Below are 22,431 nucleotides of genomic sequence, written 5' to 3'. Positions count from 1 at the left end.
TCTCACTCATACTATTAGGAGAGGTTTGAAACAAGCCTCTCCCAATAGTATGGATCATTCTCACTTATATTGGAGAGAGTTTTCCCAGTATTTCATCCTTTGTTTAAATTTATATCCTAGTAGTTCATTCAACACTACTAGCTAATGTTGCTCCTATAGCTCCTTCTCTTACTAGTTCATTCAACTACTCCAATTGCTCAGCGATTCTCTTGTTACATCTTTCCCAATCTCTCTCTCTCTCTCTCTCTCTCTCTCTCTCTCTCTCTCTCTCTCTCTCTCTCTCTCTCTCTCTCTCTAAGCTATAGAAGTTCTTTATAAATCTCCTTAAGTACCCCAATTCCCCTATAATTCCTAAGAGTTTTAGACATAGAAGATTCCCTCACTGTTAGTGCTTGCAACGCTTGAACTAAGCTAGAGAAGTTCTTTATAAATCTCCTGAAGTACCCCAATCCTCCTATAATTCCTAAGAGTTTGAGTCTAGTGATAAGACGATCCATTTACATGACAATCACTCCCTTCAGACATGAGAAGCACGTTCTTCCCACAAAGTCTACAGCTAAGTCTTCTAGCTCTGTTTTAACAGTTAAGCAGAATTCTACTTTCATGTCACTACAAAGGATGAAAGATTTCCTAAGGTCTTTGTAGCCATTCCACACCTTATGCCGAGTGGTCCTTGTTGGCCTAAGGCCTCTCCAATATCCACTATAGTTAGAGAAATTGATCTTATCCACTAGACCCTAGTGCTGTGTGGCTAACTGAATGGCTAAATAACCAGGATCAGTTTTTGTACTCGAAGTTGTAATGTTCACAAAAAGAATTAAGCCTTTCTTCTTGGTTCCCTAATCACAAGTTTCTCCCTCTTAAATTGATTCTTGGCTAACTAGGTTTCCTAGCTAGAATCCTCCTCGTCTACCCGGTCTAAATCAATCTCACTCATGCTAATATATTCTTTTTGTAGCACTTGTTATTCTTCTCGTGAGTGCACCAAAAATGACGCACTCCGTAGTCTCCAATAAAACCGTGTTACAAGCCAATGAAGTACTAAGTTGTTATGCTACTTAAGATTTAATTAGATATCTAAATTTTCATAATAACTTTTCTTTTTCTTTCTCCTTCTTGCTTCACTTTCTTCCTTTTCTCTATTTATCTCTCTTTTTCCTATAATCTTCTTATATTCTTACTTCTTAAATTTATAAAATTAAATAAAATATTATCTTATAATTTATTTTATTTATTTTCTTTCCTTCTAATTTAATTCACTTTATTTATTTCTTCTCTCTTTTCATTTTTCTTAAATACTTTCTAATATCTTCACTCTCTATGCATCTTGCTAGATTACTTTTTCTACTATCATGATTCTCTATGCATCTTTCTTTTTATTCTAATGAAGTAATATTTTAATAATTATTAATTATTTCATTAAAATTTTTAAATGAAACTCAAAATTTTATACTATTTTAATATTATTTTTATTTTCAAAATATGAATTCACTCATATTCTTTTTTTCTTTATATCTTATTTTTTACTTTGCACACAAAGGATTAGTTTCAAACATTGTATCATTTCACTCATATTTTGTTATATAATTTAAATTTTATAATTAACTTTATTAATGAATTATTATCCCTAATTCTTTGTAAATATCCTTTAATAAATATCCCAAATAAGTCTAAAATTTCTTTATTTATCATTAAAATTGTTTTTAATTTTTTGAAATAATTATTATTCTTTGATTTTTTTTAAAAAAATTTTTTTAAATTTTTTTTTTCTATTCTTACAAGTTTTCATTAATTATCTCACTTGTTTACTATTTTTTTATAATTTATAACCCCAAATATGACTATTTTTGCTCAAAAATTAGGTTTGGTATTTTTAAACATGTGAAAATATCTCTAAAAGTTACAAGAAAACTTACATCATTTTTGACCCATATTTTGTTACTCTAAAAAATATAACCATGAATTTTAATTACTTTTATTCTCTTATTTTATTTTTTAAAGAAATCACATAAATTAAATATAATGAATTTGTTAAACTCAATTGTAATTAATTATAATTAGCTAAACACAACCATAATTAATTATAATTAGTTAAACACAACCATAATTAATTTTTAGTAAAATCAACCATAGTTGATTACTCTGAAGAATATGAAACCTTAATTTTAATAAATGTTTATCTTTAATTTTTTTAAAGATATTATATAAATTAGAAATAATTAATTAGTTAAACCCAACCATAAATAATGTTTAGGGCATAAATAGATCATGTTGTTCATCTAGTTCTCTTTTATAATAGTTCTTTATTTAGATAATGCATTCTCTTAATTGATATTCCCTAATTTTCATTTCTCTACTAATCACACAGACACTTACCTCTTGATTTGATCGATCTAATTAAAAATTTGGAAGGGAAATATGTTTCCAATGCTGAGATGAGAGGGCCTCTGTATCATCCTCCTCCGCCCATTTCTCTTTAATGATCTTTTAATTTATTTAAATGGCTTTATTCCCCTTTCTTGAATAGTTACTTTTCTTAACTATACCTTAATTACCATGATTAATATTGCTAATAACTTTTCTTGCATGCCTTGAAATGCAGAGAATAAATGCTTCCATTGCATTTGGCATGGCATGAAACCCTAAGATTGATTATCTCTTTGCAACATATATAGCTCAATCTACAACCCTCAAAAATGGCACTACACTCAAACTCATAATTTTTTCTTGCAACCTCCTCCTTCCCTTGAGATTGAAGGACACTTCACACTAAAAATGCACCCTTTCATATCTACTTTGGCCAGGCACCCCAAAAATGCCCTTTTTGGCAATTATCTTATTTGATTCTATGTTTTCTTGCTACTTTTTGCCACTTCCCATGGATTACACTTAACATCGAGAATGGCAACAAATTCTCGTTTTGTAAGTTTGTTAAAAAAAATATGAATTTTTTTTACTTGAAATACACCCAATTTATCCACAAATGGGCAGTATGCCTTAAAATCTAGCATAAATCCTAAAATAAAATCTAAATTTGAAAAACCCTAAATTGTCCCTCTAATTTATTAAAATAAACCAATTTTCTAAATTTAGCCTTAAAAAACTGCCAATTTTTTTTATAAAAAAAACTACTTCACTCTGCTAAAAAATATACATTTTTTAGCTCAAAATTGACTATCATCATTATTATAGTCTTGAACTCCCATTTGTCTTGGCCTTGTATATTTGACATATTGGTCGATAACCTAGTCTATTTCACATGGTTGAGTCTTGGACTTGAGTCTATTTCACATGGTTGAGTCTTGGCCTTGTCTATTTGACATATTGGTCGATAACCTAGTCTATTTCACATGGTTGAGTCTTGGTTTTGAGTCTATGACTTTGGCATCACATATTAGTTCTTCCATAAGTCCAAAACCATTGGCCAATTCTGTTTCAAATATTGATCCTTGTACTAGCCTCTCTTGCATGGCCTAGACTTGGACTTGAGTACAAGACTTTGGCAAGCACAAGTTGGTTATTATTATGTTCTTGGAATCAAGGCTAAGACCTTGGGCCTTGTCTGTTTCACCTATTGATCCATAGCCTCTACTCTCTTGGATTTGGATCCAGAACTCATATTTGACACCATTGATAAATACGAGTCATGGCAAGACTCTTATTTTACACAATTTCTAAGTAGGAGTCTTGGATTTAGACTTGAGGCCAAGTCTCTTTCAAATATTGATCCTTGGATTGATCTCTCTCATGGCCTAGTCTTGGAATTGAGTCCAGGACCCTCGAAAAGCACATGTTAGTTCTTGGTCCAAAGCCTACTTTACTTATTTTATTCCCCTCCATTCTCATATACATTGTTACCTAGTCTCCTTCCCATGGCTTAGACTAGGTCCATAGCATAGTCTTTGTTTATCATACATTACTCTCATTCTCATGGCCTAGTCTTAGACTTGAGTCCATAACTATGGCAAGCCCATAATGGTCCATAGCCTACTTTCAAGTCTCTTGGCCTAAACCCTAGTCTTAGACTTGAGTCCATAACTATGGCAAGCCCATAATGGTCCATAGCCTACTTTCAAGTCTCTTGGCCTAAACCCTAGTCTTAGACTTGAGTCCATGACTATGGAAAGCCCGTAATGGTCCATAGCCTACTTTCAAGTCTCTTGGCCTAAACTCTTTTAAATGTTGATCCTTGAACTAGTCTCTCTCCCATTACCTAAGCTTGGACAAGGGGCCAAGACCTTGACAAGCACAAGGGGCCAAGACCTTGACAAGCACATATTAGCTCTTTCCCGTAGTCTAAAAGTCATGTCCAAGTCCATTAGCTTTGACTAAAGTCCAATACCTTGACAAGCACATATTAGTTCTTGCCCGTAGTCTAAAAGTTAAGTCCAAGTTCATTAGCTTGGACTAAAGTCCAATACCTTTGGCAGCCATTGCCAAGGAGTCCCAATTGGGGAATCATGTATATCAATCTCTATTCGAGAATGTTTCAATAATGAACTACGCTTGCCCTACCCAACCATCTTAAAGTGTTACTTGATGGCATATGCTTAACATTTGAGTTCATTAAAGCAAGGTCACAATGCTTGTAGTTTCATGATACAATATTTTTGAAACATACCTTGCAACACACATCTAAATCATTTTGTTATGAGTGCGTATAGACATGCCATAAAGCATCGACTTCATGAGATGTGCATGCACACACACCATGTATGCTTGTGAGTGACTTGAGATGTGGAGCCATTGATTAACATTATCGTGTCATTTGTTGTGAGTGACCTGGGCAGAAGGCAAGGAATGTTTCTTATAGGAGATTGTACTGACCAAATTGTATAATCTAGATAGAGACACATGTGACATACAAGTTAATATTTGACTATAAGCTTCTTGAGGGAAGAGAGTCTGAAGGGCCGTCCAACTGGTCTATATAAGATCGGACATTCTCTACAAGGCTATACGGATAAATTCTGAGTTCACTAACCCCGGCTTGGGCCTTGAGGGGGGGTAGTAGAACCTTTTTGATAGAGCACTTTGCTAACTTCTCCCTTTCCGGGCACCCACGAAGAAAGGGCTTCCGGAAGAGGGACGGATAAACATGTGTGAAAACTCAATTTAACACCAGCACTGGTCGGTCTCCCAACTTCTCCCTCTCCTGGCACCCACGCTTCTGGAAGAGGAGCAAGCTTGCGGTGATCTCCTGTAGTCCTGCGCTTGAGAATATGTTCTCCTTCTGCAATCGGCTGCTTGAAGAGCTTGCATGGAGAGCTGGAGATCGTATGTAGCTCGGCTCTGGGCGTCGGACAAGGCAGCGTAGGCTGCGTGGATCTGCAGGAAAAGCTTGGTGCTGGTCTCTTTGTTCTCTATATTGGGCACCACATCTGGGTGATAGAGGCGGGCCAGCCGTCTGTAGGAGGCCTTGATTTCTGCCTCGCTGGCCGACTGGGGGATCTCCAGCACCTGGTAGAGTGTGGCTCTTGTAGAGCCGGTCTGGGTGTCCGGACAGGAGGAGGTAGCGTGGAAAGCGGCCACCTGCAGAGTTGGGCACCGCTTTCCTCTGCGTTCAGACAGGCTAGGAGGCTGGATTGCTGCTCGTTGGGCAGATGGAAATGAAGGGAGTTTGGGGGATGCAAAGGGGGGAGATGGTTGTGTAGCAGACCTGCCGGCGGAGATCAGAGGAGAGAGAGCCATTGGAAGTGCGCGACCGAGAGCTTGATGTTGAGAAAGAAGCAGGAGAAATGTACTCGTCTGTGCTGCTTTTATATGTATCATCATCATCATCATCATGTATGTGTGCTTTTTTCTTAATCAAGATTTTTCTTAAAAGATAAGATTTCAGGGCCGCTGACCTGGACTGTCGGTTGTCTCCGTGGAAGAAAATTTAGAGAATCGTATTCTATTTCCATATATTAGTTTTGGTTTTGGGCAGCAAACCAGGAGCCGCCTTCGGTTGGGGGCGGAAAACCATAGGCTCTAAACTTGTCCCTTGCGAGCTGGAATAGCTATGGGCCAATCCGTGATCCAGAATATATATAGTCAGTCATTCATTATTGTACTGACTCTACTCTCTCGGAAAAATCGCATCTTTCAATTGATCCCATTCGGAAAAGACACGCAACCACACAATTGTTTATTTTTTTAATCCAAAAATTCCTATGGATTTTTTCAACGATGTGTGAAAGAGATTCTATGCAATCCTTGTAGAAGATCATGGATATGCGCTAGTAATTGTCACATCCACCCAATGGGGAGAACAGGCAGCTTGAGGGGTTCACTCTATGTAAACTCTCTATATCACATGCGTTCGCGTTCAAGGCCTAATTTAAAAACCCCTTATTTGTAAAATTTTCATGAATAAAACGTACCCTTTTTCTATTCAATTTATAAATACCCCCTTTAAATGGTACCCTTCTGTATGTAAAAAATGTGTAAAAAAAGGATTTAAAAAACCCCTTCTGTTACGCTTACATATTTATGAGTAACCCCTCCCCCCACTGGCCCCTCGAGATGGGTAGCGCAACTCAATGATGGCAAAGACACAATCACTGTGCCACTATGGAGTCCATTCAGTACTGGAAAACAGGAAATGACAAGTGACATGGAGCCGCCAGTACCAAGAAAGGCAGAGGCCACAATAGACAAAGAGACCACGTCAAAACCTCATCTCCATATAAGAAAACCACAAGCAAAGCAAAAAAAGTACCCAATACATCAACAATAGATTCCCAAAACCCAGCTTCAAGCCCAAGGGTACTATGATATAGACAGGACCTCATGGGAATCCAACCAAAAAAGCTAGACTGCAAGCAAGGGGCCAGGAAGGCATCCCAAGGACAAAAGGCAGTATTCCAAGTAAGACCGCAATCAACTCAGCATTCAACATTGGTGGGTTTGAAAGGACTTACTAACAGCACAGGGCTACTATCAAGGGAGTAAAACAGTATGGTTACCAAAGACAAATCCTAAAACTAATGCTGTGGGCAAGGACAATGGAAGAAACCAAGAACAAACAAAACCAATCCATTGTTAAACCAGGTGCTAAGGAACAACCAACATTGGTCTAGCAAAAGAAAGTGGTTCAATTAGGTAAACAAGGAAGTATGCCACCACCAATGTCATCCACTAGAGAGAAAGAGCTAACTAAAATTGTGGACTAGGGTAAAGAAGATGTGCATTCACATGCACAAGAAACAAAATAGGTACACTAGGATTCGGTAGATACGCTGCTCAACTGGATGGAGGGAAAAATCCGAAGCTCTCACTCAAAACTAAAGCAGTTACAACAACAAATATCCACCAATTCCAAGGTACCCCACTGGTTTACATGGCAGTAAAGGAGGAGGGTCACAAGAGGTACCCATCCCCAAGTGAGAGGGTGCAAGGTAAAAGAGTATGCCTTCATGTCGTGAAACATGTTCCTTCATTTCACGTGTACTAATCTCCTCCTCTGAATGCATAGTTTGTGGGCTTGAGTGTCTTGAGTGTTTGAGCATATAGGAAGCCATAGGGTATTAATTTACATGCATATAGGATAGAACAAGTTCACGCCGTGAACTGGTTTGAAATGCTTCACGCCGTGAAAAGCTTCAAAATAGTTCACGACATGACCGTACTTTAGTACTTCACACCGTGAAACGATCATAATCCGTCCTCCTATCGCAATATGACATATGGCATTCCTCATTAAGCTGGCCATCGGGCCAACGGCCAAATCATAAATACATTTTCTTCCTTTTTTTGTGCATTCTTAATCGACCTACTTTATTGGATCTTGCTGCATTCAGTCTCATTGATCTTCATCGCCTGTTGAATCACGTTCGTGTCAGTGTGTGCTCTTTCTTCCTTGCTTGTGACCATCACTTTCAGGTAGGAGTTTGTTCTCTACCCTTGTTGTTTCATTCATATGCATAAATCATAGTGGGTACATAATAAATCGATTTGCATCTTATATATCGATTGCATATCTCACACCACCTTTCCTTGTTGATTGTTTTTCACACTCCATGCATGTAAAAATGTTTACCTCTTCCCCCTCCCAAACCGATTTACAGGTGCATGTTCCTTTAACCCGTGAAATAGGAGTCCGCTATTTCACGAGGTTCTCACTAACCCCACAGATAACACTGAGCTGATTTGAATTAGTTGTCCTACCAATTCTACATCACTAACCCCACTTCTCCACTAACCATCATGACCCAATAAACCTGCTATCTCACGAAGTCAACACCCTGCTATCTTACGGAGTAAAAATCTACTATTCAACATGCTAAGCACTTCATGCCGTAACCATTTCGGCTTTACCACTTCACATGCTAAGCACTTCACGGACTAACCACCTTCACGTCTTAACCACTTCATGTGCTAAGCACTTCACACCATAACCATTTTGCATCTTAATCTATTCACGACTTTACCACTTCACGGACTAACCACTTCACATGTTAAGCACTTCACACCATAACCACTTCACAGAGACTAACCATTTCATGGCAGCTTAACCATTTCATGTGCTAAGCACTTCACGTTGTAACAATTTCACGGCCTAAGCACCTCACACACTGTTCTTTCATGACTTGCCCTTTCATGCATTAGAGCTCAAACCCACACACATATGTTATTGCTCACTCCCTTAACACTCTCTACATCAAAATCCCACACACACACACACACACATACCCCGCCTCTCCACCACCCCCCAAAAAAAAACTGTGCTCTTACCAGTCATTTACGACTGCCACTTTTTCCAATGTTACAGATGTCTTCCTCTACTACATCCCTCTACTACATCAGACTCTGTGGAAGAAGAGAATCCGACAGTAACTCAAGATAGCACATCAGGATCCCTAGTGGACAAAAGGAAAAGAGGAACCCGAGGCACTAAACTGAGCTATCTGGGACCATATGTGCAAAAGTTTCAAGGCTCTATAATCAACACAGATATACAGACAACTCACGGAAAGATCTTGCTCCATTACCATAGCCCAAAGTGCTTATAGATACTAGAGGATGCAGAAGCCAAGGACAAGCTGGAAAAGGTGTGCCTTGTTCGAATGGCAGAAATCATTCCCTGCACTATCAATACAAATTTATGTGCAGAGTATTTGAAGACTTAGGACAAATCTACCAAGAGGGTTAAAGTGACAAACCTGCCAAGAGGGGTAAAGTGACAAAGTCAAATGGCACAATGGAGAAAGTCCTCATCAACTGATTCAATATGCTATGCAGTTGTCCCCACCTGTTCCAACACATATACATAGTTTTGAGCAAATGCCTAAGGAATGACATGTTGAAGAGAATTGCTTATAACTCTAATGGGGAAGAATATGATAACATAAGGAATGAAGTTGATGAGAAGGCTTGCATAGCAATGTCTATGCTTCTGCAAGTTAAACCCATGGATAGGTAGTATAACAAGATCCCCATCCATCAACTTGCCAAGATTCATGAAGAAAAAGACGATGATTAGGCGTGGTACATTCATCGAGAGATGCACAATTATCTTAAGTCACACCAATCCAGGGTGTGTAACCCTTACCTTCTTACAAGAGTGCTCAGCCATGCAACAAACATCCTAGTTGTTCCAGAAGGCACACAAGGAGTACAGGTGCCCCAGGCTATAGCACCCTAACATTCTTGTCAAGCTGTAACAAGGACAAGCAGTCTTACAAGAAACAAAAGAACTATTACAAGAATTGAAGAAGGGTAAGAGGAATAGGAAAGATAAAAAGATGAGGGGGATCCTCTAGCAGGTCAAAACAGAATCCCAGCGCTTGGATGCAAAAGTATCACAAGAGATAGCATCCTTGAACAGTGCTGGAGCAGAAGGAGAAAGCAGCTAGCGTAGCTCCTAAGTTGCCAATCCCTACAAGCCCTACTCCAATGGTCTTCCCTAACCTCTCACCACTCCGCGGTCCTGTTCTTTCGGATCAGCCACTTTCGGTGGAGGTGAGTGAAGAACAGGCTCAAGAATACCAAGTGCAACAGACAGGCCCGGTGAGTCCAAGATATGAAGTAGTTACATCAACCGAACAAGCTGCCGCAGAGGAAGGCCACAATGATGATAAGAGAAAGAGAGCAGAAGAGCCTACAAGCCCTAGTAAGAAGATGATAATAGATTATAAGAGCACAATTGGAGAAGGTTCCTTCCTGCATGACTTATATTCTGATCACTTTCTACAAGAAACCATGGAAGGACTCGATAGCATGCTGGAACTCCAATTTCATGATACAGAGGGCTCGGCATCCACAAGTGCTTCTATGTGGGAACAAGAACAAATGATATGGAGATGCCAGTTATGTACTACTCATATGTTCCATGACAGGAATACCACCTTATGGAGACAATTATAGCAAATGATTTGACAAGTGCAAGCGCTTAAAGAGCAAATGGCGACAGCGGATGCAATGCACAGAGAGGTAATGCTTAAGATCTTAAAAGCAGCACAAGAACAGGAAACTAGGTTCCAGAATTTAGAAGAGCACAATACAGTGTTAAGTAAAATAATTGTTCAAGAAATCAAAGAAAACACGGAGCTCCAAGTGATGATCGATCGAGCCAAAGAACAACTTCAAATAGAAGTAGCACAGGCAAGAGAGAAAGAAGCCCAACTTACTAATTAGCTTCAGGATTCCCAGACCACGTTCATAGCCAAGGAAGATGGATTTAAGGAGCAAATCACTCATTCAAAAGAAGCCATAATTGCAGCAGAACAAAAGGTGGTCAGTCTTCAAACTGCCACCAAAATAATCATGGGAGATGCTTACTAATTAAGAAGGTAGTCTTATGTACCTTATCCTCTCCATGCCCCAATGCTAGATTGAATAAAGATGTTACCAATCGCAAGAGAAGGTACATCATGGGAGAACGTGGCAAAACATATAAAGCTAGCAAACCCCCACCTAGAAGAACTGCTCAAGATTTGGATTGTTACATTCATGATTAGTTACTATTTTCGCAGGTGGCACAAGGCAAATCCAGTTCATACAAGGGGGGGTACATAGACATCACAACAGATGATACCAATCCCCGAATTGAGGATTTTGGTATACAACCAGAGTGGCATAAGGAGTATCTCACAATTTGAGAGTATAGTCATCAGTACTCGTGCTCCCCGGCCAACCCAAAGGGTTGATTTTCTCTACATGCCTATCAAGTGGAGGTTCACGCCACTACAATTCCATGATGCCAAGCAAAGGGATTTTCATGTTTGCTATGATTTTTCATAGTTTTTTCCATCAACATTTCCAAATATTGCAAGTCAAAGGAAACAAATGCTCACCTAGATAAGAGCTTGGAACCGTATTCTTGATCCAGCTATTGTGGTAGCAGTCAGGTTTTTAAAGTTGATCGTGGTCCTTATCCATCAACCAAGGGGGCGGTACGATGGATTTGAAGCAGAGAAACTCGTCTTTGATATGAATACAGGGACGAATGAAAGGTGTCTTCTCGGCTACATGCACATCACATTTAAAGATATGGTCGACATCGGGTTCTAGACATCCCACTCAGCATTCAGAAGAACCCTGAAAAAACTTCAATCATGCCAAAACTTTTACAGACATGAGTTCGGTGAGCAGGACTTTTGACCTCGGTAAAAGATTCTGAGAGGACAGAACCTACATCAGGTAGGGGGGATGCTAATCCCATTTTGGATTAACAAAGATACTCCTCCAATTGAGGACATTAATAAGTGTCACTAAAAGAAACTATAAAAGTTGTATTGAGAATCTGGCTAGCCAAGGCCTTAGTTAGTAAGTTTTGGGCACCCAAGTATAAATAGGGGCCAGTTGTATATAAGGCAATTCTCATAATAAAATGACACAATCCCCCTTTATGCTGTGAGAGCTCTTGTAATTGGAGAGAGAGAGAGAGAGAGAGAGAGAGAGAGAGTGCTCTAGTACATGTGCCTCTTTCATGCATACGTGTTTGTGAGAGAGTGAAAGGTTGGTTACCTTGCATTCATGGTGTGAGGAGCGATTTCGCGGCGGGTGACAACATGGAGGTGGTGTTCAAAGGAGTGGAGCTTCCAAAGAGAGCTTGGGGAGCCTCAAGGGACACGAGCTCGAAGCATTGGTAAGTACCCAACAATTGTTGTGTCTATTGCTTCTTCCTAAGTTGACGATTGTGTGGAGTTCCTTCTTGGGAGATACGGAAGCACATAACACAATCAAAATCAACCAGATGGATCGAAACACTATGTGTTCGCATCCACCTTGGACTCCAAAGCGGTGGATGCAAAGCATGGTACATGGATCATGTTCATTTTGCCAATTATGCAGCATTATGTGAAGCATTCCTTCAACAACGATATCATACTACCAAGACGTCTTTGGAGGTGTTGGATAAGCTTCGATCACTCAGGTAGAAAAAAATACTAGTGGAGGGTTATGCAACGAAATTTCACACTCTCCATGGATGGGTGGATTTAGCCAATCGCCCATTCAATGAGGTTACTAGTGGATGGTTCGTACACAGCTTATAGCCGAAGCTAATCAAGCATTGGGGCCGATAGATTTAGCCAATATCAATTTTGATGAACTGAATGAGTGCTAATGGTGGATTTACATACCAAAAGGAAAAGGAAAAGTATTAAGAAGGCACATGAGTTGAAATCAACATCGTCCAGACGATATCAGGCGGATTCCACTTTTGACGACGATTCAGAGGACTTCTTAGGCGATGATGAGAAGCACAAGCACTGGAGGAGCCAGAAAGCTAGCACGACAACAATCGAAGAATGGATGATAGTAGCAGCTTTGGCCATCGACCCGCATATGAAAAATCAAACACACAATGTGATGCCTGTCCAAACAATTAAGCCTGAGTCGATCGCTCCAATACAATCGGAGGCAGGGGCCACAGTAGCTCTCGTGCCCCTCATCAGCCACCATGGGGCCGAGGTAGGGGAACTTTGCCACCAAAAGAATACCAATGCTTTTAATGCCAATAACAAGGACCCCCCCGGAATGAAGAATGCCCTGTATGGACCAAACACTAATAGGACTACAAACTACACAAGCAGCAACAAACAGTGGATAATTATAGCACCCAGCCAACAGTGGGAGAGCGAACGGAACATGGTGCTTATTACTTCCGATTTCAATAATAAAAAGGAAGAAGCACCAGTAGCCTTCGCAGTGACACGGTCCCACAAGCAACAAATACAAGAGCAGGTGATGTGGATCCTCAGGGAGGCGCATTTTCTCTCCTCTTTCTTCGCTGTTGCGCTAGCAAACTGTTGCTTTATTTTATGCTAAAGCTAAACATAGCTTAGCTATTCTTTAAAACTTGCTTTATTAAAGCTTACAAGCGTTGTCACTTCTAAGCTTTTTTTTTAAAGCTTTATTATTTAAAAGCTCTAAAACTTTTATAAAACATGAAAGCTTTACAAGCTACTGAGCTTTAAATTTAAAATCTTTCAACCCTTACAAGCTTTAAGCTTTATATTTTCAAAAGCTTAAATTCTTTAAAATTTATTAAAGCTTCAAAGCTTTACAATTTTTCAAACTTTTAAGATTTACATTTAAAAAGCTTTAAGCTTTATACTGTAAAACCTTTATTTGTTAAAATCTATTAAACCTTCCAAGCTTTACAAGCTTCAAAAATCTTTACATTAGAACTCTTTAAAGTATTCTAGGGCTTCCCGATTACCCAAGTTACTAAAAATCTAGCATCAAGAGTTACAAGCAAGAGTGAAATTTTAAAGGGTTACTTTTTGGAGACTAAATCAAGGGTTCAAAAGTAATTTGAGCATTGAGGTTCTGCACCATATGGGGTTCTTTAACATATTATTCTACACGGGTCAATCATGATGATAGCAACTTCTCTCTCATGCAAGAGGGTAATTTTGAACATGAAAATATTCTTGATAATCCAAGTATGCCTAAACCTATTGAAAATAAGTCTCACCTCACATGCTTCTAAGAATGAAAGGACAAATTAAGGACAAGGAAGTAACCTATGGTAAAATTAGCTCCTAGATTTTTTGGAACTTGTCTATCATTGACCCATGAGACCATCGCTATACACACAGGCAACAGTTATGTTAGGAGCCCTGGAATATGCAAATCCTCAAGCCTATAGGCTTAGCGAGATTAGGGTGATGAAGCTCCTGACTTTCTGATTACATCTATACCGCTTGATCTTTGAGGGGTTGAAGATTGAAGAAAGTGGTTTTGCAAGAAGAAGAGCAGTTTTGGTTTGAACAGAGGTGGATTTTGAAGAAAAGGTGACATTAATCTCTAGCCCTTGATCTAATTCTTCATCCAATGGTCTCGAAAACTCCCATAAACCATCCAACCTTTACCCAAAGGTTTTTATGTCTTTCTTCTCTTACCCTTTGGATTTTTTAGAGACTCAACCTTTCTCGAAAGTACTAGTACCCTTGGTGCAAGCTTTCTCTTCCCGCCGTGAAAAATATTTACATGCTTTCAAAATTAAATCAATTCAAATTTACAAGAGTTCAAGTATACCTTTGGATTTTGAATTGCTTTCGAAAATATGTTTTGATTAAAAACCTTGAAGAGATGTCCTTTGTACTTGCCCAAGCTCTGATACCATTGAAACATGAATATTTCTCCAAGTACAAATTTAAACCATATACTCTCAATAACTTAAGTAAATTGAATAGAGAAATTAATAAAAAGCATAGAGGAGGTGAAAGTAAACACTTGCATGAGAAAATACTTCACCACATAAGACAACACTATTGGGTGCAATCTACCCCACGGCTCCTCATCTCACACACGATATTTATGTCATATTCATATTTTTAGTCCTTGGAGCCAAGAATAGCACCTTTTTCACTTTTGGACATTTTCTTTACATATAAATAAACTTGTCTAAAGTTTCTAAGGTTTACACATGGCAAAACATTTGCCCAACACATAACTACTTGTGCACATACGCACATAAAATAATCTTATGCACATTCGCACATAAAATAATCCTGTGCACATTCGCACATAAAATCTAGCCACATGATAGGCTACAAATGATCAATAAAATTCTAATACATGATTGTATATTCCTGACTCAAATCAGACTTTCACTAAACCTAATTCGGATACATGGAAGTAAGACTGAAATCAGAATACACATGTGGATGACAGAAATGAGTCCGAATGCCATTACAAAACGCAGACGGAACTCCTTAATTCATCATATCCAAAACACAATAGTGCGGCTATTTAAAAGCCCACATCAGTTAGAAGTGGTTATAACCGCATTCCTTCATCGGAATGTCCCCAAGACATAATGAAAGTCCGACTAAGGTATTTTGCAAAAAGACTTACAAAAAGGAATTGGTAAACTTGAAAACTAAAACAAAGTAAAGTAATCTATGATACTGTAAGTAGAGCCCTAACACTGGCACAGCCCGATGGCTTGAGCCTGACTAGGCGGACCCGTTTCCCATAATCCCTTGATCCGACAAAAATTCTCTATTGATTTAGGATAGCAGCTTCCTACTTGATAGCAAATGGTAGTGCCTGGAACCAAATCCAAGGTACCGAACATACGATCAAGCAGAAAAACCACCATCCCCCTTCTAAAATGCTCCATCCCCTTCATCCTCTGTTGCTGTATTTGGTTCTTGAAATCTCTGCATTATCAGTAAAAGGTCTAGATGTCTTCACCAATTCAAACTGATTTTTTGTCTCCTCAGATGTACTAACCATCAAATTCTGACCCTTAGCCATATCACCTCATGCTGCAACCACAGGTGACAATGCCTCGTCCTCCTATCTGCATATCCATTGCAAACACACCAGATTCCACTGAAACTGCATCCTTAACCTCCTGCAATGTCTACTATAACAATTGATTAGACAGCTTCATATTCTCTGCTTCAAGCTCTTTAATCCGCATGACATATTCCTCATCCACTTCAGAAGTAAACATAGTCTTCACCTCCTGATAAGGCTTTGAAAACCATTCCTCCATTTTCAACAGCAAACCTTCCCACAATTCTGATGCATGCTCTGTCACTGCTTTCTTCATCACTTCAACATCTTCAGTTGCTATTATCACTCCTTGAACCTGATTCTCATTAGGGGAAGGTTGAGGTCTATAGGGACCCTTGAGGCTGCCATATTATGATTTTAATGACTTTTTGTTAAAATGTTAAGTTTCTTTGACTTTAGATACCTTCTTATTCTTCAAATAGCTAGAAGTTTGAATTTCAAAGTTTCCCGAGTGGGCAAAACCATATCATGTGACATATCTATGGAAAGAGCTCAGCGAGTAGATTCTGGATCTCTAATCTCCGACAAATTTTGCGCTCATATGTAGAAGTTATGGATGTCCGAAATTTCAAAAACTTTCCCTCCCACTTTTTGGGAACGAAAAGTACAAAAAGGCATCTTCTAGAGAATCTTTTGACCACCTTTAATCACCCAACATTTTTGTATACATGGCATCACATGATTGGCCCTTTTCCTTAATAACCTTTTAATCACATGGCATCTTAAAGGGCCCCTATAGACCTCAACCTTCCCCTAATGCTTCAAAGATTTTCCCTTCTAACTCTGATAATGGAGCAATCCGAGACTGTAAAAACTCGTTCTTTGCTTGAACTACTGCCACTTTGTCCATTGTCTGAGTCCACTCAGACCTGCATTCTTGCTTAAACACCTTTCTCCACTGTCTGAACAATGTTGTGGAATTTCGCACACCCAACAACTCCTCCCTATGCTGCTTCCTGAGCTGAACATTCTACTCCTTCAAGTCCTCTATTTCCTTGCGTATGTCATCCAATCCTGCTGCTTCATTATCAACTACCTGCTTTTCCAAAGCCTCCATAGCAGCCTTCTGTCTCTCTCCCTGCTTAGCTTGCTGCCTTATATAATGCTGTACTGAGTATAACTTTGTGATGGCCTCTTCAGGCCTCATGGCTACATCCAACCCTGTGGATATGATTATCTGAACTGTTGGTGCTACAGAAGTAGATGGTACAGAACTCCCTAAAGCCTGTAGTGCCAATCCACCAGCACCCTTTCGTTTTGGCATCTTTAACTTATGTCCGACGATAGCCGATTCAGGTTTGCTACCCCTTGCTTTATCTCCATCAAACACCACTAAAGAAGGCTTCTTTTTAGCCACCCACTGCCTCTAACACCTCCTGCTTTGTATATCCGGCAACAAGCAGATCCACTTCATTAGTTGCCTTCATGCTTGACCCTGCCATGTATTGCAGCTTTCTCTTGAGGTTTCCACCATCCACAGGCTCCTTGATCGACGCCTTTGGCTTTGCATGAGTAGGATCGGAACGAAGCCAATCCCTATATGTAAATAACCCGGCCATGTATGGGGCTAAACGGTCCACTGAAACTTGCCTCCTTTTATCCCAAAGCCCTGCATAGAACTGCAATTTCTCATGGAGAAGAGAACCCCAATCAATACTCAATCCTTTTTTTGCACTGTGCAGCACTGCGTAAGATTCCTTACTCATATACAAACTTTTCACCAAACAGGCACACCTTGGATAAAAACCATGTACACTACTTGCCTCTGTGGAGATGCATTCCTGACCATGAAATACCCCTTTTTACCTTCGAGAGAACCAAACTCCACCCTCATCATCTGGTCGGTCACTTTTAGGACACTAGAATCCTTTGTATAAGGTAAATGAAATGCTGCTGCTACATAGTCTGGTGTTACCTGCATCTGTTGTGTGACAAACCCACGTGTAGATTTCAGGTAGTCGAACTGCTCCTTTGCATGCAGATTCTTCTCCCACTCTGACCAATCTGCCTCCGCCAAGCTTCTGTCTCACCACATTAGTCTCTATAGTGTGAACCCGACTAAATGAGCTGGCGCTATAACTATGCCAATCTCTAGAATGGCTGTCACACAGCCTGTCATCCCATTGGCCGCATATCACCCAAGATCTCACCAACCATGCCAGTGGTGTAAGTGTGGGGCCTATCCCCCAGGCGGGTCATCAGTGGCCACCGCCTCACTAGATGAGCTCGATATCTCAACACTCCCCCTCGAGCTCAACTCCATCTCATGTACACCAAGCGAAGCCCTGAATCTGCGGAGCTTCTCTGTACCCAATGCTTTGGTAAAGATGTCAGCTACCTGATCCTCTGTGCTGACATAAACAAGGTCAAGATCTCCTGCCAAGACCTTCTCTCTGACGAAGTGGTAGTGGACCTCTATGTGCTTCGTACGAGCATGAAAGACTGGGTTCCTTGCCAACTGTATACTGCTAATGTTGTCACAGAAAATGACAACTTGTCTATCCACTGATAGACCCAAATCTGTAAGTAGCTTTCTCAACCAAGCTACCTCACATGCTGCCATAGCAGCTCCTCTGTACTCGGCCTCTGTACTCGATAGAGCAATCGTAAGCTGCTTCTTGTTGCTCCAAGTCACAGCAGCACTCCCCAAAGAAAACATGAATCCACTGGTAGATCGTCTATCTGAGATACTACCAGCCCAATCAGCATCTGTGTACCCATGTACATATATCTTTGTCCCAGTCTCATAGAATAGTCCACAATGCAAAGTAGACTTCACATACCTCAGTATGCGTCTCACTGCATCCAAATGCGGTTTCCATGGAACTTGCATAAACTGACTCACCAACCCAACAGCATAGCTCAAATCTGGTCTGGTGATCGTCATGTAGATCAAACTTCCTACTATGCTCTTGTACATAGTAGGATCCTCCAAGATCTCTCCTGAATCTGCACTCAACTTGCCATTCTGATCCAATGGCACAGAAATAGGCTTACAGCCTGTCATACCATACTTGGACATGTCCAAGCCATATTGTCTCTGCAGTAATCCAATACCATGTGGTGACCTAATCACCTCAATGCCCAAGAAATATCTGAGCTCCCCCAGATCCTTCATCTCGAACTCCTGTCTAAGTAAGATCTTTACATCAAAGATCTCTGCATCATGGTCCCCCGTAATGATCAAGTCATCTACATAGATGACAACAAGCACAACTCCTCTATCACCATGTCTCACATACAATGAGAAATCTGCATTGGCTACATGAAAGCCAATAGTGACAAGATATTCAGAAATCTTGTCAGACCATGCTCTTGGTGCTTACTTTAAGCCATACAAGGCTTTCTTCAACCTGCAAACATGCTCGGGGTGACCCATATTTTCATAACCAGGTGGCTGCAACATATACACCTCTTCTTGCAAATCCCCATGCAAGAATGCATTCTTTACATCCATCTGATGTAAAGACCATTGCTTTGACGCAGCCACTGCTATCACAACTCTCACCGTTGCCATCTTGGCAACTGGGCTGAAAGTTTCCTCATAATCAATCCCATATGTCTGCGCATATCCTTTGGCTACCAATCTAGCCTTGTACCTGTTTATGCTTCCATCACTGTTATGTTTAACTTTGTACACCCACTTGCATCCAATGGCTTTCTTGCCTTCAGGCAATTGCACTAAATCCCAAGTTTCATTTCCATATAGTGCATCCATCTCCTCATCCATAGCTTTCTCCCAACACACATTTCCAACAGCCTCATCAATGCATGTGGGCTCAACAACCTGCACAACCTTTGCCATATATGCATAGTGATGTGCCACATAACCATCATAAGTAAACCTCTGCACAGGGTTCTTCACTCTACCAGATCTTCACAGCTTTTCATTCATGGCTTCCATAGCCTTCTTTACACCAGGTGTTCTCATAGCTGGGATCCCAAGCTCCTCATCAAGGCTCATATCTGAGCCACTAGACTCTCCATCAACATAAGAATGCCCTACAGAAATGTCAGGCATACCAAGGGGCTCAACCACTTTCTCTTTTCCTTTACGTGATGTACTAATCACATTTGCAGGGCTGGTATTATGACGCAGCCTGCCACTCCATGGTCTATCAACAGACCCACTAGATGAGGACTCTCCTGGTCCACTCAAAGACTGTGATTGCTGACGTGCATTCTGTGCAACCACACTTCCACTCACATCAGCCCCAACAGCTTCTTTTTCAGCAACATACCAGCTGCTCATCTCATCAAACACAACATCCCTGCTTACCCTCAACTCACGTGTAGCAGGGTTATAACACCTGTATCCCTTTTGCTCAAGGGAATATCCAATAAACACACATTTTTCAGCTTTCGAGTCTAGCTTAGTTCTCAACTCATTTGGCACATGCACATATGCAATGCATCCAAAGACTTTCAGATGAGACAAATCAGGTTGTCTGTCAGTAAATCTCTCCTCTGGAGTTACATCATGTATGGCTGCAGTTGGAGTCCTGTTCATGATGTATACTACTGTAGAAACAGCCTCAGCCCAATAGCAATGCGGCATATTCTTCTCTTCCATCAATGCTCGCGCAATCTCAGCAATGTGCCTGTTTTTCCGCTCAGTAACTCCATTTTGCTGCGGAGTGTATCTGCATGTAAACTGTCTCTGAATACCATTCTTCTTCAAAAATTTAGAGAACTCATTGGAGAAGTACTCTCCCCCTCCATCTGACCTTAGGCACTTTACATATTTCCCTGTTTGCTTTTCAACCAAAACTCTGAAATTCTGAAAGTGAGTAAACACCTCACTCTTCTCCTTCATGAAATATACCCACACTTTCCTTGTGTGGTCATCAATGAAAGTCACATAATACCTGCAGCCTCCCATAGACACGGTCTTCATAGGACTCCATACATCTGAATGCACAACATCTAGTGCATTTCTGCTCACATATCTGTTACGTGGAAACACATGCTTTGTTTGCTTCCCAAATTGGCATGCTTCACATATTTTCTGCATACCTTCCACTTTATATTTTGGCAGCCCTGTCACAATTCCTTTTGTCTGCATAGACTTCAATCTCTGCACATTTACATGTCCAATCCTTTTATGCCAAATGTCTGTGTCTGCAACAATTCCTGAACCATTTGCAAACATCGCAGCACTCATTTCAGGCATGTCTACATTCAATGTAAACATTCTGCCCACTCTGTTACCTTTTGCAACCAACCTGCACCTGTCTTTGAAATCTTCAACATAACACCCATCAGGGTTAAATCGAACCTGCAAACCCTGTTCAATCATCTGGCCAACTGAAACCAGATTCTTTGTTATGTTCGGTACATGAAGTACATCTGCAAGGTACTTCACTTTGCCATCCTGCATAGACAATGGCACATCTCCAACGTGGGCAATTGGATGAGCAGTGTCATCCCCTGTTTCCACAAAACCTGGTCTTTCCGGGTTTTTCATCTCCTTGAACCACTCCCCATGACTCGTCATGTGGTTCGAAGAGCCTGAATCCACATACCATACATTATCTTTTTGTGCTGCATCAACATTTTCAGACATGGCATTCACAACATGCTGCATAACAAACAACCTTTCATTATCCTCATATTTCTGCTTGAGGATGCATAGTTATTTTGCTGCACTTTCCCATTTTGCATGTCAGCCTGCTTCTTATAACATTCTGACTGCACATGTCCAGGCTTACCACAATAATAGCATTCACGTGCATCATTATATTGCCTTTGCCAATTTCCACGGCCTCTTTGACTCCCCCTGCCTCTGAATTTGCCTCTTCCACTTGCATGTTGTTGTTGTTGTTGTTGATTCTAGGACTGTTGTTGTTGTTGTTGCTGCTGTTGGCCATAATTCTGATTACCTGTTCGGCCACCTCCTTGACCGCGTCCACGGCCTCCTCTACCTCGTCCTCTTCCTGAACTCGTGTAGAAGGCCTGTTGCTCTGAACTGTTTTTGCTTTGTGAAGACTGTTGGTCTTCACCCAAGCTCTTCTCTTCGATAATCAACATAGACACCAAATCTGTAAAGTTGGGAATGTTTTCCCGAGTCTGAATGGACGTCTTGAACGCCTTGTATTGTGGCCCGAGACCACGTAGACAGACTTCCACCTTATCATCATCATCTACTGACACACCAATAGATGCAAGGGATTCCACAATACCCTTTATCTTCAGCGCATAGTCATTCACAGACATGCTCTTTTTCTCCACAGTATGAAGTTCATTCTTCAACTGTATCTTACGTGCCTTGGTATTTGTTTCATAGAGCTTCACCAAGGTGTCCCACGCCTCCTTGGGGGACTTGGCATCCTGAATGTGCCCAATCATGGTGTCCTGTATACTAATGGAAAGCCAATACATAACCTTCCTGGCTCCTTGGTTCCAGTCTTTAAACTCTTTCACATCTGCAGCAGTTGGATTTATATCCAGTATCTCCGGTGCCTCTTCATGCTCACCTTCTATGTAGTCCCAATAGCCTTTTCCCATCAGGAAATTCGTCAACCTGGACCTCCAAGCATGAAAGTTAATCTTATCTAGCTTCTCAGCCACAATCTGTGTTATGCCATCATTAGACATCTTGCCAAACACACAATTTTACCAGAAACTGCACTCTGGTTTTTCTGCACAAACTGCTATATTTTCTGCACAGCGGTACTGTAGTACTCT

At 40.4% G+C, this 22,431-nt stretch overlaps 1 protein-coding gene across 1 annotated transcript; it reads right to left on the bottom strand.

Annotated features, from left to right (window-relative positions):
* Positions 1–4,823: 4,823 nt before the first annotated feature.
* LOC147611653 (chaperone protein dnaJ 11, chloroplastic-like) lies at positions 4,824–5,738 on the bottom strand. Its single transcript, XM_086785010.1, has one exon. It carries the CDS (start codon positions 5,689–5,691, stop codon positions 5,116–5,118), a length of 576 nt encoding a protein of 191 aa, XP_086641136.1. The 5' UTR covers positions 5,692–5,738; the 3' UTR covers positions 4,824–5,115.
* Between the last annotated feature and the right edge of the window lie 16,693 nt (positions 5,739–22,431).

The sequence above is a fragment of the Cibotium barometz genome, chromosome 47 (assembly GCF_041138505.1).
Source record: "Cibotium barometz isolate CiBa-2024 chromosome 47, ASM4113850v1, whole genome shotgun sequence".
Classification (NCBI taxonomy): domain Eukaryota; kingdom Viridiplantae; phylum Streptophyta; class Polypodiopsida; order Cyatheales; family Cibotiaceae; genus Cibotium; species Cibotium barometz.
Note: the sequence above shows the minus strand (reverse complement) of the source record. Positions and strands in the feature narration are given on the sequence as shown.